Source organism: Lagopus muta, chromosome 1 (assembly GCF_023343835.1).
Source record: "Lagopus muta isolate bLagMut1 chromosome 1, bLagMut1 primary, whole genome shotgun sequence".
NCBI lineage: Eukaryota > Metazoa > Chordata > Aves > Galliformes > Phasianidae > Lagopus > Lagopus muta.
In genome coordinates, this window is record NC_064433.1 from 193420728 (window position 1) to 193436497 (window position 15770).

At 55.6% G+C, this 15770-nt stretch overlaps 1 protein-coding gene across 2 annotated transcripts; it reads right to left on the minus strand.

Moving 5' to 3' along the window:
* Nucleotides 1-2395: 2395 nt before the first annotated feature.
* On the minus strand, nt 2396-9134 carry P2RY6 (pyrimidinergic receptor P2Y6). Of its 2 annotated transcripts, none has more exons than XM_048950726.1 (2): nt 9051-9134; nt 2396-4531 (listed from the first exon to the last, which is right to left on the minus strand). In XM_048950726.1, exon 2 carries the CDS (start codon nt 4497-4499, stop codon nt 3519-3521), a length of 981 nt encoding a protein of 326 aa, XP_048806683.1. In that variant the 5' UTR covers nt 4500-4531; nt 9051-9134; the 3' UTR covers nt 2396-3518. The 2 variants fall into 2 exon arrangements, with proteins under 2 accessions (XP_048806683.1, XP_048806676.1); XM_048950719.1 differs by having other exon boundaries at nt 9010-9118.
* Between the last annotated feature and the right edge of the window lie 6636 nt (nt 9135-15770).

A 15770-nucleotide genomic window follows, 5' to 3' on the forward strand; every position in this document is an offset into this window, starting at 1 on the left:
TTTTTTTTTTCCAGCTTTTTTTCCTCCCTCCCTCCCTCTTTTTTTTTTTTTCTTTTTCCCTCACCCCCTTCTTTTTTATTTGTTGCATTCAAATAAACTTTCCCCGAGAGGCGTGGTTTCCTCCTGCAGAGGGGGATGGTTGCAGGGCTGCGGATTGTCCTTTTTTTTTTTCCCCTTCTCTTTTTTTTTTGGCAACGGCAGAAGGAGAGCAGGCCGAGCGATCACCCCCCGCATCCCTCCTCCCTCCCTCCCCATCTTTTCCTCCCTCTCCATCTCTCTCAACTTTTTTTTTTTGTTCTTTCTGCGAGGAAAACCCCATCAGGAGGTGAAAAGTCGGCGCTGAAGGCAGAGACCCTTTTCCTCCCCTCCCCCCCCTCTCCCCCCCCTCGCCCGAATTCCTCCTGCATTGCCCCATCCCCGACTTTCCACGAGCCCTGGCAGCGCTCTGCTCTGCTTAACGATGTTCTCGTGGCTTTTCAAGCCTCCAAACGCTGCCAGCGCTCCGTGCTTGCAGGCACTGATCTCCATCTCCCAAGGGTTTATCGCGGAGGAAACGAAAATGAATGGGATAACCTCGATTTGCTCTGCTGTGGCACCACGGAAAGGACTCTGCTCTCTCTGTCGCAGGGGCACGGAAACTTTCCAAGTGCCCCCAGTAGAGCCCTGAGCCCCGGGGGGGGGGGGGGGGGGGGGGGGTTCTGTTCCAACTCTCCCTTTCTTCCTGCCCCTCTGCCCCCGGGGCTGGGTGTCCCCACGCTGTCCCCTGACATTTGGGATGTGGTTTAGGGAAGAGCTTTGTGTTTCTTCTGCTTTCAGTGCTGCAGGAGCTGCTCCTTGGGCTGCAAGTGAAGGAGACACGTCTCCAAGTGTCCCCCTTCCATCCCATCCCCCCAGGAGTTGCTGTGCCCATCACCTCGGCCTCTGGGCCTGGTGGCTTTACAGGGTAACACCGCCACCACCACCGCATCCACACCACGGATCTGAGAAGGAGCCATCAGACCCCAAGGCTGGGCAGACCAGAAGCCCATCAGCTGAGCTCCTGAGCACACACACAGGGTTGGCACTTCCACCTCCCACACCTCTTTGTGGTGGATGCAGTGACCCTGCCCCAAACCTGCAGCGTCCCCACAGAGTCTCCAAATCACAGAGACCCCAAATCTCTCTCCTAGGCACTGAGCAGAGGTTGCTGTCTGCTTGCACACCCCACAAAGGTATCCTGGGGGCATCTGAGCTCCTGGGGAAATACAGAATCTGTCCAGTTTTGCCTTTTTTGGACTTCCCTTGGCATCATTTTGCCCAACTTTCCATAGTCAGCCCTACGTCCACTTGGCGCAGGGTCTTAGGGTGCTTCCTGCATCCCTCCACTCCCCTGCGCACACATTCCCCTAAACCCCAAAATCTGACGTCCTCTCCAAAACTCAAAAGATTTTGTGCACTCTCCGAAATCCGGAGATTTTTTTTTTTAATTTTTTTTTTTTAATTTATTTTCGCCCTTTCCAAACCTGAAGACGTTGCGCCCTCTCCTGGGTCCGCGTGGTGTGGCCGAACGTGAGCGCAACGCCCTCCTCTGCTTTGTCTGGGGGAAACCTGGGGACAGCTGTGTCCCCTCCAACCACCCGTATTAATGCATCACGCGGCCTTGTGGGGATGGGAGACCCCAAAAACGCATTGGAAGAGATTTCATTGGCTACAAGCAAGGGGAACCCAAAGACCACCTCAAATCCATCAAAGTCCACCCCAAATCCACCTCAAATCCACCTCAAGTCCACCTCAAGGCCATCCAAAGTCCACCTCAAGTCCATCAAAGTCCACCCCAAATCCACCTCAAATCCACCCCAAGTCCACCTCAAGGCCATCCAAAGTCCACCTCAAGGCCATCCAAAGTCCACCTCAAGGCCACCCAAAGTCCACCTCAAGGCCATCCAAAGTCCACCTCAAGGCCATCAAAGTCCACCCCAAATCCACCTCAAGTCCACCTCAAGGCCACCCAAAGTCCACCTCAAGGCCACCTCAAGTCTACCTCAAGTCCACTCCAAGACCACTCAAAGTCCACCCCAAGTGCCCCCCAAGGCCTCCCAAAGTCACTCAAGTCCACTTCACATCCACCCCAAATCCAACCCTGCCTCCTCCATTGCCTCCTGCATCCCAACCAAACGCACCCTGTCCCAGCTCTTCCCCCTTGCTATGGCAAAGAGAAGGAAGAGCTCAAGATGCAGTGCATTGGGATTAACTGGGGAGCTTGGCCGGGTGGCTTTGCACAAGCATCCAGTCTAGAGGGCTGCTAATTGCTGAGATTGAAAGCAAATGGCTTCGATTGACTTAGATGTGACTGTTGCACACCAACACCTGTGAGGTACACGGCACCCACAGATCAACACACATATAGGCACACACGTAACGTAGTGTGGATATTCGAGGTGTATTTTGAGTGGAGCGTATCTGAGCAGTGCTACGACCTTCCTCTGCTTGGCTGATGTATATATGGGTACATATGGCACCTGTACATTGTTGGGTACATACAGGAAAAAGGAGGGCGGGTTTATTCTATAGGTCATCCTGGATGTTAAAGACATCAAAGCAGTGAGAGGTACATCCACAGTGCCCAGCGTCCTGGTGGCGATGGCTCAGCCTCCTCTGGATGATGTCCTGTGCAAACCACAGTGCTTTGATTCACTGGCTCAGCACTGTCGCCCTGCAGAATGCACATCAGATGTGGGGTTCTGGGAAACAGGGGTGGCAGAGGATGCTGAGAGTCCAAGGACAGTGATGCTGGCATGTGCCTATCAGCCTGTGGCCATCGCCTGGGTGGGAATTGTGGCATTGGTGTCCCAGTTCCCCTCATTCCCCCTTCCCAGCTCCTAGTGGTGCTCTCTTGCACCACTGGGCCCACATCTCTTGTTGGTCCAGTCCCATTTTGAGTTATGCCAGAGTTACCACTGAAATGTCCGTGATGTTGAACTTTTCCTCTCCTGGAGACATGGAAGTTCTATTGGTATTTGGGACCCCTGAACTGCTCCACAGTTTCACTGGGGAAAAACACAGAGCCACATTTCCCAGCCCCCCAAAAATCCTTCCCAGGGATGGTACAGGCCCATAAGATGAGGAGAAGCTTTGAACACTGGCCCCACTGGTGACATTTTCTGTGTTGGTGCCTCAGCCTCCACCAAAACTTGGCACAAAGCAGCTAAAACCAGGATGGCATTGTGTAATTGGTGAGAGCCAACAGACACCACGTGGGCTCTGTGCTGGGATGATCTCCACACTGCTGTGGGCTGGAGATGGGATGGAAGTCAGTCTGGAGATGGTAGAATGATAGAATGGTTTGGGTTGGAAGAGACCTCTGAGATCATCTATTTCCAACCCATGAGGGCCCAGAGCCCCATCCAGCCTGGTCTCGAACAGCTCCAGGGATTGGGCACCCACAGCTCTCTGTGCGCATCCCCATCTCCTCACCATGCAGCTTCAACCCAAATTGCTCCATGCCCAGCCCCCGGTGACACCGAGGTGGCCTGGTCCACCTAGGAGCCGTAGGTGATGCAGTGGTCGTGCCGCCACTTGGAGCTCATCTTGTCCAGGAGATAGCGGGTGCTCTCACGAAACTTGCGTTGGGTGAAGTAGAAGAGGATGGGGTCGAGGACGCTGTTCATGCTGGCAAAGGGCCGCGTGCACTTGTAGGCAATGGCAAAAGCCTGCAGGGTCGGGCAGGGCAAGGTGGGTGAGGAGCGGACGATCAGGTAGATGGTCTTGGTGAGGTGGAAGGGGAAGAAGCTGATGGAGAAGACGATGACGACGATGATGATCATGCGCACGGCCTTGTCCTTCTTCTTGTGCACCGCCAAGCCGATCAGCTCATCTTTCTGGCACAGGATGCGGGCCATGCTGCAGTAGCAGGCCAGGATGGCTGCAAAGGGCAGCAGGAAGCCGGTGATGGTCAACGTGATGCCGTAGGGGAAGTAGGATGCGGAGCGGTCCGGAGGGCTCAGGTCATAGCAGACAGTGCGATTCCTCTGCGTGCCGGTGGAGGCGAAGACGAAGGTGGGCAGGCACTGGGCGATGACGATGAACCACACCGCAGCACACACCAGCCACGTCAGCTTCTTTCCCTTCTTTTTGTGCCACGAGGCCAAGGGGTGGCAGATCCCCATGTAGCGCTGGACGCTGATGCAGGTGAGGAAGAGGATGCTGCCGTGCAGGTTGGTGTAGAACTGGAAGCGGACGAATTTGCAGGTGAAGTCCCCGAAGGGCCAGTAATCCTTCTGGGTGTAGTTGTAGATGAGGAGAGGGAGGGAGCAGACGTAGAGCAGGTCAGCTGTGGCCAGGTTCAGCATGTAGATGGTGGTGCGGGTCAACGCCTTGCGGGCCAGCCAGATCTGCCCAATGACAACGGCGTTGAGTGGCAGCCCCAGTAGGAACACCACTGAGTAGACCAGGGGCAGCAGGACCTGCTTGAATTCCTCGTGGAAGGTGCACGAGTTCCTCCCAGCTGTGAAGTTGGCCATGCTGATGGTCCCCTCTTCACTGGGTGAAGTGCCTGTGAACGACAAATGGGGCAGTCAGTGGCTTGGCCATGTATGATGCACTCAGGATGGACCTGGACTGGCATGTGCAGCCCCATAGCCTCATCTGCCACCATCCCAAGGCAACACAGATCATAGAATCACAGAATCACAGAATCACTGAGGTTGGAAAAGACCTCTAGGATTCCCAAGCCCAACCCTAGCCCATCTCCACTGAGGTCACCCTGCAGCTTCTCTTCTCCATGCTGAACAAGCCCAGCTCCCTCAGCCTGTCTTTGTAGGGAGGTGCTGCAGCCCTCTGCTCATCTCTGTGGCTCCTCTGCACCCTCTCCAACAGCTCCCTGTCCTTCTTGTCCTGGGGGCTCCAGCCCTGGACGCAGTGCTGTAGACGGGGCCTCATGAGGGCAGAGCAGAGGGGGACAATCACCTCCCTGTCCCTGCTGGCCACCCCTCTGCTGATGGAGCCCAGGATCCCATTTGCTTTCTGAGCTGCAAGAGCACTGCTGGCTCACATTAAGCTTTTCATCCATCACTCCCTGGGCAACTGTACCACTGCATCACCACTCCTTGACAGAATAAATTTTCCCCAGCATCCAAGCTGACCCTCCTCTGGCACAATTGGAGGCTGTTCCCTCTTGTTCTATCGAATGATGGAATTTGGGGTCTGTTGGGTGGATGGGTGATGGCCCTTGGGGCACTGCAGTGGCCTTCATCACCACCCTGCGGTGCTGGCACTTTGCTGGGCAGGAAGAGCTGACGCAGAGGAAATTGCAGCATGTCCATTAGCAATGCAGTGAGCTCAGCCCACGTCCCTGCTCCTCTGCAGGGGGTGCCAAAGTCCCATGGCAGAGTCACCCGGTTGGGAAGCAGCAAGCAGTGCCTCCTGCAGCGGGACACAGAGGTGTTTTGTGGGCGCTTTCATCCAGCAACTGAGAGTGGTGGCCGATTGGTGGTGGAAGGTTTTGTTTGGAACCCATCCCTCTGAGCTCTGGGCACTGGGGAGAGGCTTTCTGTAGGGGAATCACAGCATCACAGAATGGTTTGGGATGGAAGGGAGCTCAAGGATCACGAAGCTCCAACCCCCCACCAATGCAGGGCCACCAACCTCCCCATTTCACAGCAGCCCAGGCTGCCCAGGGCCCCATCCAACCTGGCCTTGAACACCTCCAGGGATGGACGGGGCATCACAGCCTCTCTGGGCAGCTGTTCCAGCACCTCACCACACTCTGAGTAAAGAATGATGGGGATGGGGAAGAAAAGGGGATGGGAAGATGTCCTCAGGACAGAAGGTGCAACCGCAGCTGGCTCTGCTGGGGGAGAGGGTTGCAACCTGACAAGTGAAAGGAGGAAATAAAGCACAACAAAAGGCAGCAACCATCCCCCTGCCCAACCCTGGCCACATCACTTTGCCTAGGTCTCACCTGGCACCTCTGACCCCCCTACGCCCCACGGTGCCCCATGGCACCCACTGCCCAGCAAAAGCCACCTCCAACAGCCACCCCAGAGATGAAACACGCTGAATCCCCCATGCCCTCACCCCTGCCCCAAGCCTCAGTGTAGAGTTGGGGTAGAGTGTGGAGCATAGGGCTAGGGTACCCCACGCCTGTGCCCTCCTCAGGGATCCCCAGTCAGGCCTCACCCAGGGGATCACCACCATGGGAAATGGCCTGCAAAAGGAAGGGGGTGGGCTTGGGGAACCCAGAGCACCTCCTACCTGCTGAGGTGCTCAGGGTGCTGGAGGCACTGGGCCCTGGACTCGCTCCAGGTCCTGGGTGCATCTGTAGCATCACTTCCCCTTCCACTCTGACGTGGCAGCCAAGCACCAAATGCGGAACAGAAACCAAGTGGCAGCGTGGGCACAGCACTGCATGGCGTGTGGCTGTGTGGCACTGCATGCCAGGGTGGGCACAGCGTCCCCCAGACCCCAACAAGCAAAATGCAGGCACCAAGTGATATCTGAGAATGTGCCACCGGGATCAGCCCAGAAAGGGATCTGGGAATGTGACAGCAGTGACACCACGACTCAAACACCCATGGGTGCCCCGGGCCACCTGCAAGGCTGCTAAAAGAAATAGTTACAGCACTGAATATGTGCATATTTCTCCATCCTAATGCAATTACTGCATTGTTTCACCTCCCTTCCAGAGCAGGGAGCTTTGTCCAAGCTTGGCATGAGGACACTGCTGCAGCTGAGCGTGTTTCGTGTTCTAAATTTGCCTCGTGCAGACGAATCGGATAGAAGAATCAGATGTTCCCTCTTGCTCCTTTCAAGCAACTCATTGCTTTTGCAAAAATAGGCCACAGATCCAAGTGAAACACATTGGCACAGTGCTGATCCATGCTCCAGGCTGATGGCGCAGTCCAGTGGGCCAACGAGTCAATAGGAAAATGGGTCAACAGGTCAGTGGGACAATGGGACAATGGGGAAATGGGTCAGTGGCCTGATGGGGTGATGGGACAATGGGATAACGGATCAATGGGTCAATGGGACAATGGGACAATGGGACAATGGGACAATGGGTCAGTGGGTCAATGGCCTGATGGGGTGATGGACCAATGGAATAATGGGCCAATGGATCAACGGATCAATGGGTGATGGGACAATGGTCAGTGGGTCAATGGGAGGATGGAACGTTGGTTTGGGGTTTGTTCTTCCTGTGTTGATCCATGGAAATGGCTGTTAGATCTCCAGGAAGAATTCCCAAGAAAAAAATGTCCCTTGTAGGGTGCAGGGCTACGTGCTCAAGGTTATGAGCATGGCTGGTGGTGGAACACTCCTGTCCTTAAAAAAAGCAGCCAAAAAAATGGTCACAAGGACATCAATGGTCTTTGATGTCACAGTGATGGGCACAGGGTAAAACCCATGGGGAAATTAGGGCTCCAAGTGGGGAAAGGGCTGCCCTATGTTGAGCTGTGCAGGGTGCCGTGGGATTTATCACTGCATGGGAGGAGATAAGGGAAAGATAGGAAGGAGAAGTTGGAGGCTGTTGGGATGGTTTCTGGTTCTGCACCACGGTGGAAGTGAAATCTGCAGCTCAGCAGATCTGCAGCCCTCCATGGGTAAGATGGGGAAACCTCCATTTATCAAAGCCTGGAGACGAGGGGCATCGAGGAGGGTGATACAGGACGTGCAGCATAGCGGAGTGCGAGCCTCTGTCACTCTATGGGCATCTCCTGTAATGTTTTGTGCCCCAGCAATAAAACAAACCCAGTCCATGGGCTCACGGGCACAAAGTTCTTCCCATGCACAAAATGCACTCGCAGGAAACCCAGCAAACCTGCAGTGCGGGGGCAGGGATTAGGCAAAGCAGGTTGGAGAGATGTGAGAAGGGGAAAACACGTAGCTCGGGGCTGCCTGCCTGCTCTGCAAAACAACCCGTCCCCACGTCACCTTTTGGGACGCCACGGAGGTGCTTTCCTCCATGCAGCGGGATGGTGGCAAAGGGGATAAGGGCACTCCTGCACTGAGCTGCCTTGGGCTCAGCTGGCAGCCTCCAGCCTTGGAGGGGTTTGTGCAAACCCTGAGTTATTTACTCACAGACTCACGTATGCACCAGAGACCCACAATCCCACATCTGGACCCATCTGTTCACCCATGTGCGTAAACATTCACAGACAAGCATATGTATACAAGCAGATCTATACCTCCTTGCATGTATACACCCCTTTGCACATGGATATACCTCTCTACAAATCCAAACAAACACAGACGTGGCTCTGTAAGCACACGGACCCACATGCATGCAATGTATATACATTACTCTCCACCTATAGATGAAAATGCATCTCCAAACACACGCAAACCTCTGTGCCTATCTCTGCAAACACATCTCCATGCACAGCTGTATGGATCTCTGTGCCTGTACACTGGAATGTATCTCTGTGCACACCTATACTGGTCTACACCTTTCCTGAGCAAGGCACCTTTATGCATAGACACCCAGAAATTTAAGCTCCTGGACACACGTCTGTGTGCACACACCCCTCTGTTCACATATACCTACATCCCTGCATGTATGTAAATACGTATACGTGTTGCCCTCACTGACACCAATGTCCCCACACAGCCAGATCCCATTAGGAAAACACCTCCAGCTCCCAGCTTAGGGTGTAGGGCACAGCTGGGGAGCCCCGACTCGCTCCCTATAGGCGACAGATGTGATGGGCAGCTCTGGGCTGTGCCACCTCATGGGCGTGGGACCCCCACCAAGTCCCCCGAGGAGCCTTGAGCCCATTCCTTAACCTCAACTCCCTCACTTGGGCTGCCTAGGACTCCAACCCACCATAGGCACGGCCCCAATGGGGCTGGGTGTTTGCTCAATGTCACCCCACGGCTCGATCCGCACCCCGATCCCATCCCGCCCCGTTCAGCCCCATCCTACCCGGGTCGGTGTGACACAGTCTGCTTGGATCCTACCCCGGTTTAGACCGGATCCGATCCTGTTGTTCAACCCGACCCCTCCCAGTTCTGCCTGCCTCATCCCGGCCTCACCTGGCCCGGCTCGGTTCGGCTCGGTTCGGTTCCACGCTTACCGGAGCGGGGATGCGCCGGGAACGAAGCAGCGATCGCAATCTGGGGCCGCCCCTCCGCTGTTCGCCCGCCCCGATCCGCCCTGGGGGCCGCCCCCCTCCGCCCCGCCCGGCCCGGGCACCTGTGGGGTGGGGAAGGGGTGGAGAGTGGGGAGGGGGCACAGCTGGATGGGGGGAGCACAGCTGGGTGGGGAGGCAAGGAATGGGGTGGCACATAGGGAATAGAACAGCTGGATGGGGAGGGCACAGCTGGATGAGGACACGGGGAAGGGGGTGGTGCATTTGGATTGGGATGGCACAGCTGGATGGGGAGGGCACAGCTGGAGGGGAACACGTCTGGATGGGGGTACGGTACGATAGGGGATGCATCTGGGTGGCACGTAGTGGGATTGGGGTGGCAACGATGGAGGGGGCACAGCTGGACCGGGATGGCACAACTGATTGGGATGGCGCAGCTGGATGGGTGTGCGGAGGGGGTGGGATGGCACAGCTGGGTTCTCTGGGATGGCTGGAGGAGGGTAGAGTGGGATCGGGAGGGCACAGCTGGATTGGGAGGGCAAAATTGGAGGGGGCACAGCTGGGTGGCAGCACAGATGGATGGAGAGAGTAGGACTGGGGGGCACAGCTGGATTAGGATGGCAGAGCTGCAGGGGACACAGCTGGGGGGGGTATAACTGAGGGGGATCATCTGGGTAGGGGAACAGCTGGATGAAAGTCATAGCTAGATGGGGTAGAGCTGGATAAGGAAGAACATCTGGGTGGGGACACAGCTGGGCAAGAGCACATCTGGATGTGGGTGGCACAGCTGGATGGAGATGTCACAGCAGATGGCATTGGCCCAGCTGGGAAGGGTTTTTAGAACTGCAAAGGGGCAAATCTGGAGCTGGGGCACAGCTGGATGGCGTTGCACAGCTGGATGGAGAGGCACAGCTGGATGGAGTGGCACAGCTGGAGAAGGGGTCATCATTCCCACCCTGCAAATATCTGGATTGAACGGGGCACTGGGATGCTGCCAATTCCCCTTCCCCCCCCTCCAAACCAGGGTTTCCAGGATGGGGAAGAGGATGGGGAAGTTTCTGCCTCTGCTCACAGCTGGATTGCACCAGCCAACATCTGGATTGCTCCAGCTGCAGCAGGGCAGAGGGGTCGGTGCCTTCGCTACTCATTAACCAACCCATAGAGCTGCTGCACTTCCTGAGCAGGGCCATTAAAATGCAATAAGGAAAGGAGCCCAGGGGACGGCGTAGGTATGAAAGAACCGATCCAGAAAGAGCCTGAGGATACAAATCTTGCTTGGGATGCTAGGCTCAGCCCTTCCTTTCCATGGGATCCTGCGCTCACTCTGCTTGGCCCTCTGAAATTATTGTGTTTTCCTCCTTCTTATGGGGTCCTGTTTTAATGGGGGGAAGTGACGATGGAGCACAACGCTGGGTGCCCCCCAGCATTGCCTCATTGTGATGAAGGGTTTGGGGTGTGGGCCTAGCTGTGGGGTAGGGGATGGGGAGACAGGGCGAGGTGCCTGCATCCCACTGGCGCCTGTATGGGCACGGACAAGGCGGGCTCTCATCGATCCTGGCACTGCAGCGCTGCAGGGAGATCACTTCTGGCAGGGGAAACGGTGGAGATGCGCAGCCAGAGCCGGGCTGGAGCCATCACCCCGGTCCTGGGGCTGCCCAGGCAGGTGGGGATGGGGTGGGGAGATGGCTCAGTGCCCCGGTGAAACTCCCAGCTGCTGCGGGGAGCAGGAAATTGGGGGGAGAAAAAGTGTCTGCCTGCGGAGCGGAGCAGCAAACACGCCTTGTGCAAACACGCCTGGCAGCATTCTGCAGAAAAAGCAGGGCTTTCCCCTCGTGCAGCCGCGTGGCTGGGGGAGATGGGGATGAGAAGGGACACAACTCACCGCTGTGATGAGCTGCCGGTGGCAGCACGTGTCCCACCTCTGTCTATGGAGCTGAATGTGAGCTGGGGAAGCACAGATGTCACCGCCTCGCCAGTGTCCTTGCAGGTGCCCAAGGTGAGCCTGGCGGCGGGGACACCGTAAATAGGGTGAGGAGAGACAAACACTGAGAAGCAGCTGCTCCTGGCTGCTCACCAACCTCACCCCTCTGCCCCATCCAACCCGGCCCTGTGGCACCTGGGATAAAAGAGAGACACAAAAATCTGCTGTTTTCAGAGCTGAATGCTGGCTTTTTCGCCCTGATTTCAGCTGCTCGGTCAGGTGAGCTATTGGCAGAGCACGCGCCTGCAAGGATTTCTTCTAATTCTTCTCGCAAAACCAGAGGGTTCCTGGCTAATTTGGAAGAGAGTCAACAAGTTATGCGAAGCTTCTGGCTGCGTTTTGGGTCATGAGAAGAAATTTCCTCCTGGAGATGTCATTTTGTGACTACCAGCACATGGGCAGACGGGACGGACTTGGAGAGCACTGCACGTCCCCTTGGCAAAGGGACAACGCTCTTCCTCCACCCCTCACCCCCCCCACATTTTGGGGCTGTAAGGAGAGAAACGGGAGTGTGAGCACTCTCTTTTCACGCAGGCAGAAGGGAGGGGAAGCTCTCTGGGAGGAGAAATTGGGGAAAGCGAACAGCTGCGCTGTTGGGCTCATCTTTGCTTGTTGCTAACCAATTGAATTAATCTTTGGCACAAAGGCCTGGTGCAGTGGCTGGGCTTGGCCTCACGAGACCTTCTGGCTGCCTGGTTCCTGCCCTCCATCTGCGTGCTGCCAGTAATTGCATTTACAATGCTTGCAGGCAAGCTGCGTCGCTGCCAGCTGCTTTTCTTGCCTGGCTTTGGGTGCTTGTGCATCCAGGAGAGCTGCTGTGGGCAGGAGAAGTCTCCTTGGGTTGCCTCTCCTTGGATGTTCCCTCCATGCTGTGTCCTCCCCACAGCAGCTGGCTGTGCACTCATCCAGCTGTGCACCCATCCAGAGAGCAGCCCCATCCCACTGTTTTGCAGTTGAGCTGCCCCCATCCAGCTGTGCCCCATCCAGCTGTGACCCTATCAAACCGTGCCCTCATTCAGCTGCGCACCCATCCAGTTGTGAACTGTGTCACAAACTGCCTGCACCCAGCTGTACCCTATCAATCAGTGCCCCATCCAGCTGTGCCCTAATCCAGCTGTGCCGGAATCCATCTGTCTTCTCCTCCATCTGTGCCTCCGTGGCTGTCCCCCATCCAGCTGCGCTGCCACCCAGCTGTGCCCCCATCCAGCTGTGCCTCCACCCAGCTGCCCTCCCATCCAGATGCATTGCCTTCCAGCTGTTTTCCCATCTTCCTGTGCCTGAATCCAACTGTTCCCCCATCCTTTTGTGTCCGAATCCAGCTGTGCTGCCGTCCAGCTGTCCCCATCCACCCATGCCCCCATCCGGCTGTGTGCATCCAGCTGTGCCCTCATCCCTGTGTCCCACTCCACCTGTGCCTCCATCCAGCTCTGCCACCCCATCCAGCTGCTCCTCCTCTGGTTCCCCCCCGCTCACCCAACTGCAGACAACTTGCGTGAGAAATCTAATTCCTAGAAGCTGTTTCAAGTGGAAATGACGCCAATTCCTTGTGTCCTTCTCCTGACACCGCCAGCCTGCCAGGTGGCAGACCTGCTCCTGCTTGCTAATGAAGTTTGATTTCTTCTTTCTCTCTGTTTTAACCATTTTCCAGCAATTTTCCCTTGCAGACACACAGACACCTGCTACCACAGCGAGAGCAGCCTGCAGTTGGGCAGCGTGAAGTCCCAGATGCCATTTTTTTGGCAGAGAAGGTGGCTTGGTGGAGATGGTCTCACCCCTTGAATCATAGAATCGTAGAACCAGAGGGTGGTTGGAGACAGAAGGGCCCCTAAAGGCCGTCTGGTCCCACTCCTTGCAAAGCACAGAGACCCACAGCTCCATCAGTGCTCACGGCCCCATCCCCTGGCCTCTCTTGAACCCCACTCTGACAGTGTCCCATTGCTGAACCAACCCTCACTGTGGTCGGACTGCTGCCCAGGACCAAGCAGAAGAAAACCTTCCCACAGCGCTCAGCCAAACCTCCAACCCCACTGCCAGATGTGTCCTGTTTTTGGGGCTCCGGTCCCCAGTCCTCACTGGAAAGATGGGCTCCTGCTGCAGCCTTCAGCACCCGTTCAGCCAGGAAATCATGCCTTTGCTGGGAATTCAGACAAAAAAAAACCCTTGGTTTGGCTCCAAGTGGGACCTGACCTACAAGTACGTGACACCACTATGCCTCAGCATTTCTCAAGAAGTGTGCTTCAGCCCTTTTTCCTCTCCAGCCTGTCTTCCTCCAGCCCTGCGGATATCAATGGGGGAGGAGGAAGGGAGAGCTGAGCACGCGGGTGATTAATGACTGCATCTCTGCTGGCTTCCTTTCCTTGAGCAAGCACACCAGGACATGCCTTGGAGACACAGGGTCGCTTCCTCTCCTCTCTTCCATTTGTCCAGAAGTCCTAAAGGAGCTGATCTGGCATCGGTGCCTCTGGTTTTCACACTTGGAGGTGGAGATGTGGATCCATACGTGGATGTATGAACCTCTGCAGCCAACAAACCCCAGTACACGGGGTTCGTGGGGTCCTTTGGTGGAGTTTTCCACGGTTGGAATTCATTTTGGAGCCACCTGGGTTCTGGTGTCCCCAGGGAGGGGGCAGGAGGTCAAAGCACACACGACCTGCAGGTACTGCTGCTATTTCCCATCCGGGAAGGATTTAAAATAACTTCCCCTCTGCTTGTGGCTGTTTCCTCGATGGCTTGTTTGCTTTGTCCATTAGGCCACAGGCAGGTCTCCAGCTGGAGAGTTCTCTTCAGGCAACGATTCCATGCGGGGTCAAAGGTTGGAAGCGTTGATGGAGGTGGGAAGCCACCATGCAGAAGAAGCACTGTTCCTCTCCGTGCACGTTTCTGGGGAACCACTAGCTATTTTAAGGTTGGGAACAGGTATTTCATTTATGGCCCACCGCATTGGGTTCTATGACCATGGCCCATCACCATCAACCAGACATGTCCCAGCTGGAGGAACACCTTGTGGTCACCCAGTGTCTGGGTCTACTGGGCTTAGTGTAGGGGCAGCCAGATGGGCTGAGCTCGTTTCCCAAGCCATGGCCTAATTAGTGTTCACCAATCCCATCTCTGACAATGAGAAAGGAGCAGGAGCCCCTGACTCCCATGGTCAACCCATGCAGCTAAGATGCCCAAATTCCAGAGGAATATTCACAACAGAAAGGTTTAAAACGCAACAGGCCAAGAGCAATTAATTTACACAGTAAAAAATTTAATACTCTGTGTTTCTCTTTGCCAGGGCGTTTGGCAAGGACTCCTCTCTCCTGCATCCCTGACAGACAGGACCACCCAGCTCCCAATAGATGGCTCAGTGATGCTCCCAGCCCTGCACCTCTCCCTGGGATCCCAAAGCAGAGCCATTCCCCACATCCCCACAGAAGCTGCACTCCACTTTTAACGCTCAAAATAGTGACTGTGGATGTTGCATGCGATGAGTTCACCACGGACTCAGAACCACGGTTCAACTCCCCCATCCAGATGGATGCAATTTTCAGGCCATTTTCAGCCCGTGCAATTAGTGGATGGATGCTAATCCCTTCACTGATATCTTTTTTTTACCCCCAATTAAAAGCAATCTGCACTGTTGACTCAGCCTCGGATCCTAAGGGACGCCTTGGCAAAGCATGCAGTGGAGGAGCCCAGCAACCACCAAGGGAACCGAAGCGGATGTTGGTTTTATTTTGGGAGCCAGAACAGAGCATCGCCGACGGCGCGTTCTGCATGGAGCAGCCCACGTGCCCTTCACTTCTCTCTTTCACTTCTGCTTTATGGAAAACACTGCCATGCTTGGCTACATGAAGCAAAACAGGAAGCCAAATCCCAAGGGGGAACTCTTCAATTCCTCGAATTTGCCTCTTTCTCCTCAAGGAGCAACTGGGATTTTCTAGAAAGGGGTGGAATGAGAGAAATGAGGAAGAAGTCGGGAATGAGTTTTCCCCTTCCGTCCCCTCCTGGGGTGCACACAGAACAGGTTTCTGCTCAAATTGAGAGCAAATGGACCACACACATTGGGGCAGGTTGCCCAAGGAGGCTGTGGATGCCCCATCCATCCCTGCAGGCATTCAAGGCCAGGCTGGATGTGGCTCTGGGCAGCCTGGGCTGCTGGTTGGCGACCTGCACACAGCAGGGCTTGGAGCTGGATAAGCACTGTGCTCCTTTGCAGCCCAGGCCATTCTGTCATTCTATGATTTTACTGGGAGATTTGGGGGCACAATCCTGACGCTGACACGAATTCATGGGTGTTCTGTGCTGATGGGCAGGATGGACTCAGATTTTGGAGGGAAGCATTCCCTGCTCAGCAGAGCTCAGAGCAGCACCAGCTCTTGGCAGCACCTTCTAAACAACCCCGGGCGCAGCGCTGGTGCCCAGACGCTTTGTACAAACACGGAGGTGAAACTAAAACAAGGGGAATACAGTCCTGGGGGGTCCCAGCCATCAGCTGTCTGCACTGGGCATCGCTGCCGCTCCCTCTTTTTTGATGAGTCTCTGATGCTGTGCTCAGTCCCAATTGGTTTTTGGTTGGGTGCGTGGGAGAACGGCCAGAATTGTCCCTGGAATTGTCCCATGGTGGTCATCTGCCACTGGAATAATAGAATCGTAGGTCAGAAAAGGCATCTAAGATCCTCAAATCAAACTGCATCCCAGCCCACCATGCCAACTCCCTCAGGGCCACATCCCCACGGTTC

Bases quoted from the DNA above. Each gene is read 5' to 3' on its own strand.
- P2RY6 (XM_048950726.1), bottom strand. From the start codon at position 4,499: ATGGCCAACTTCACAGCTGGGAGGAACTCGTGCACCTTCCACGAGGAA.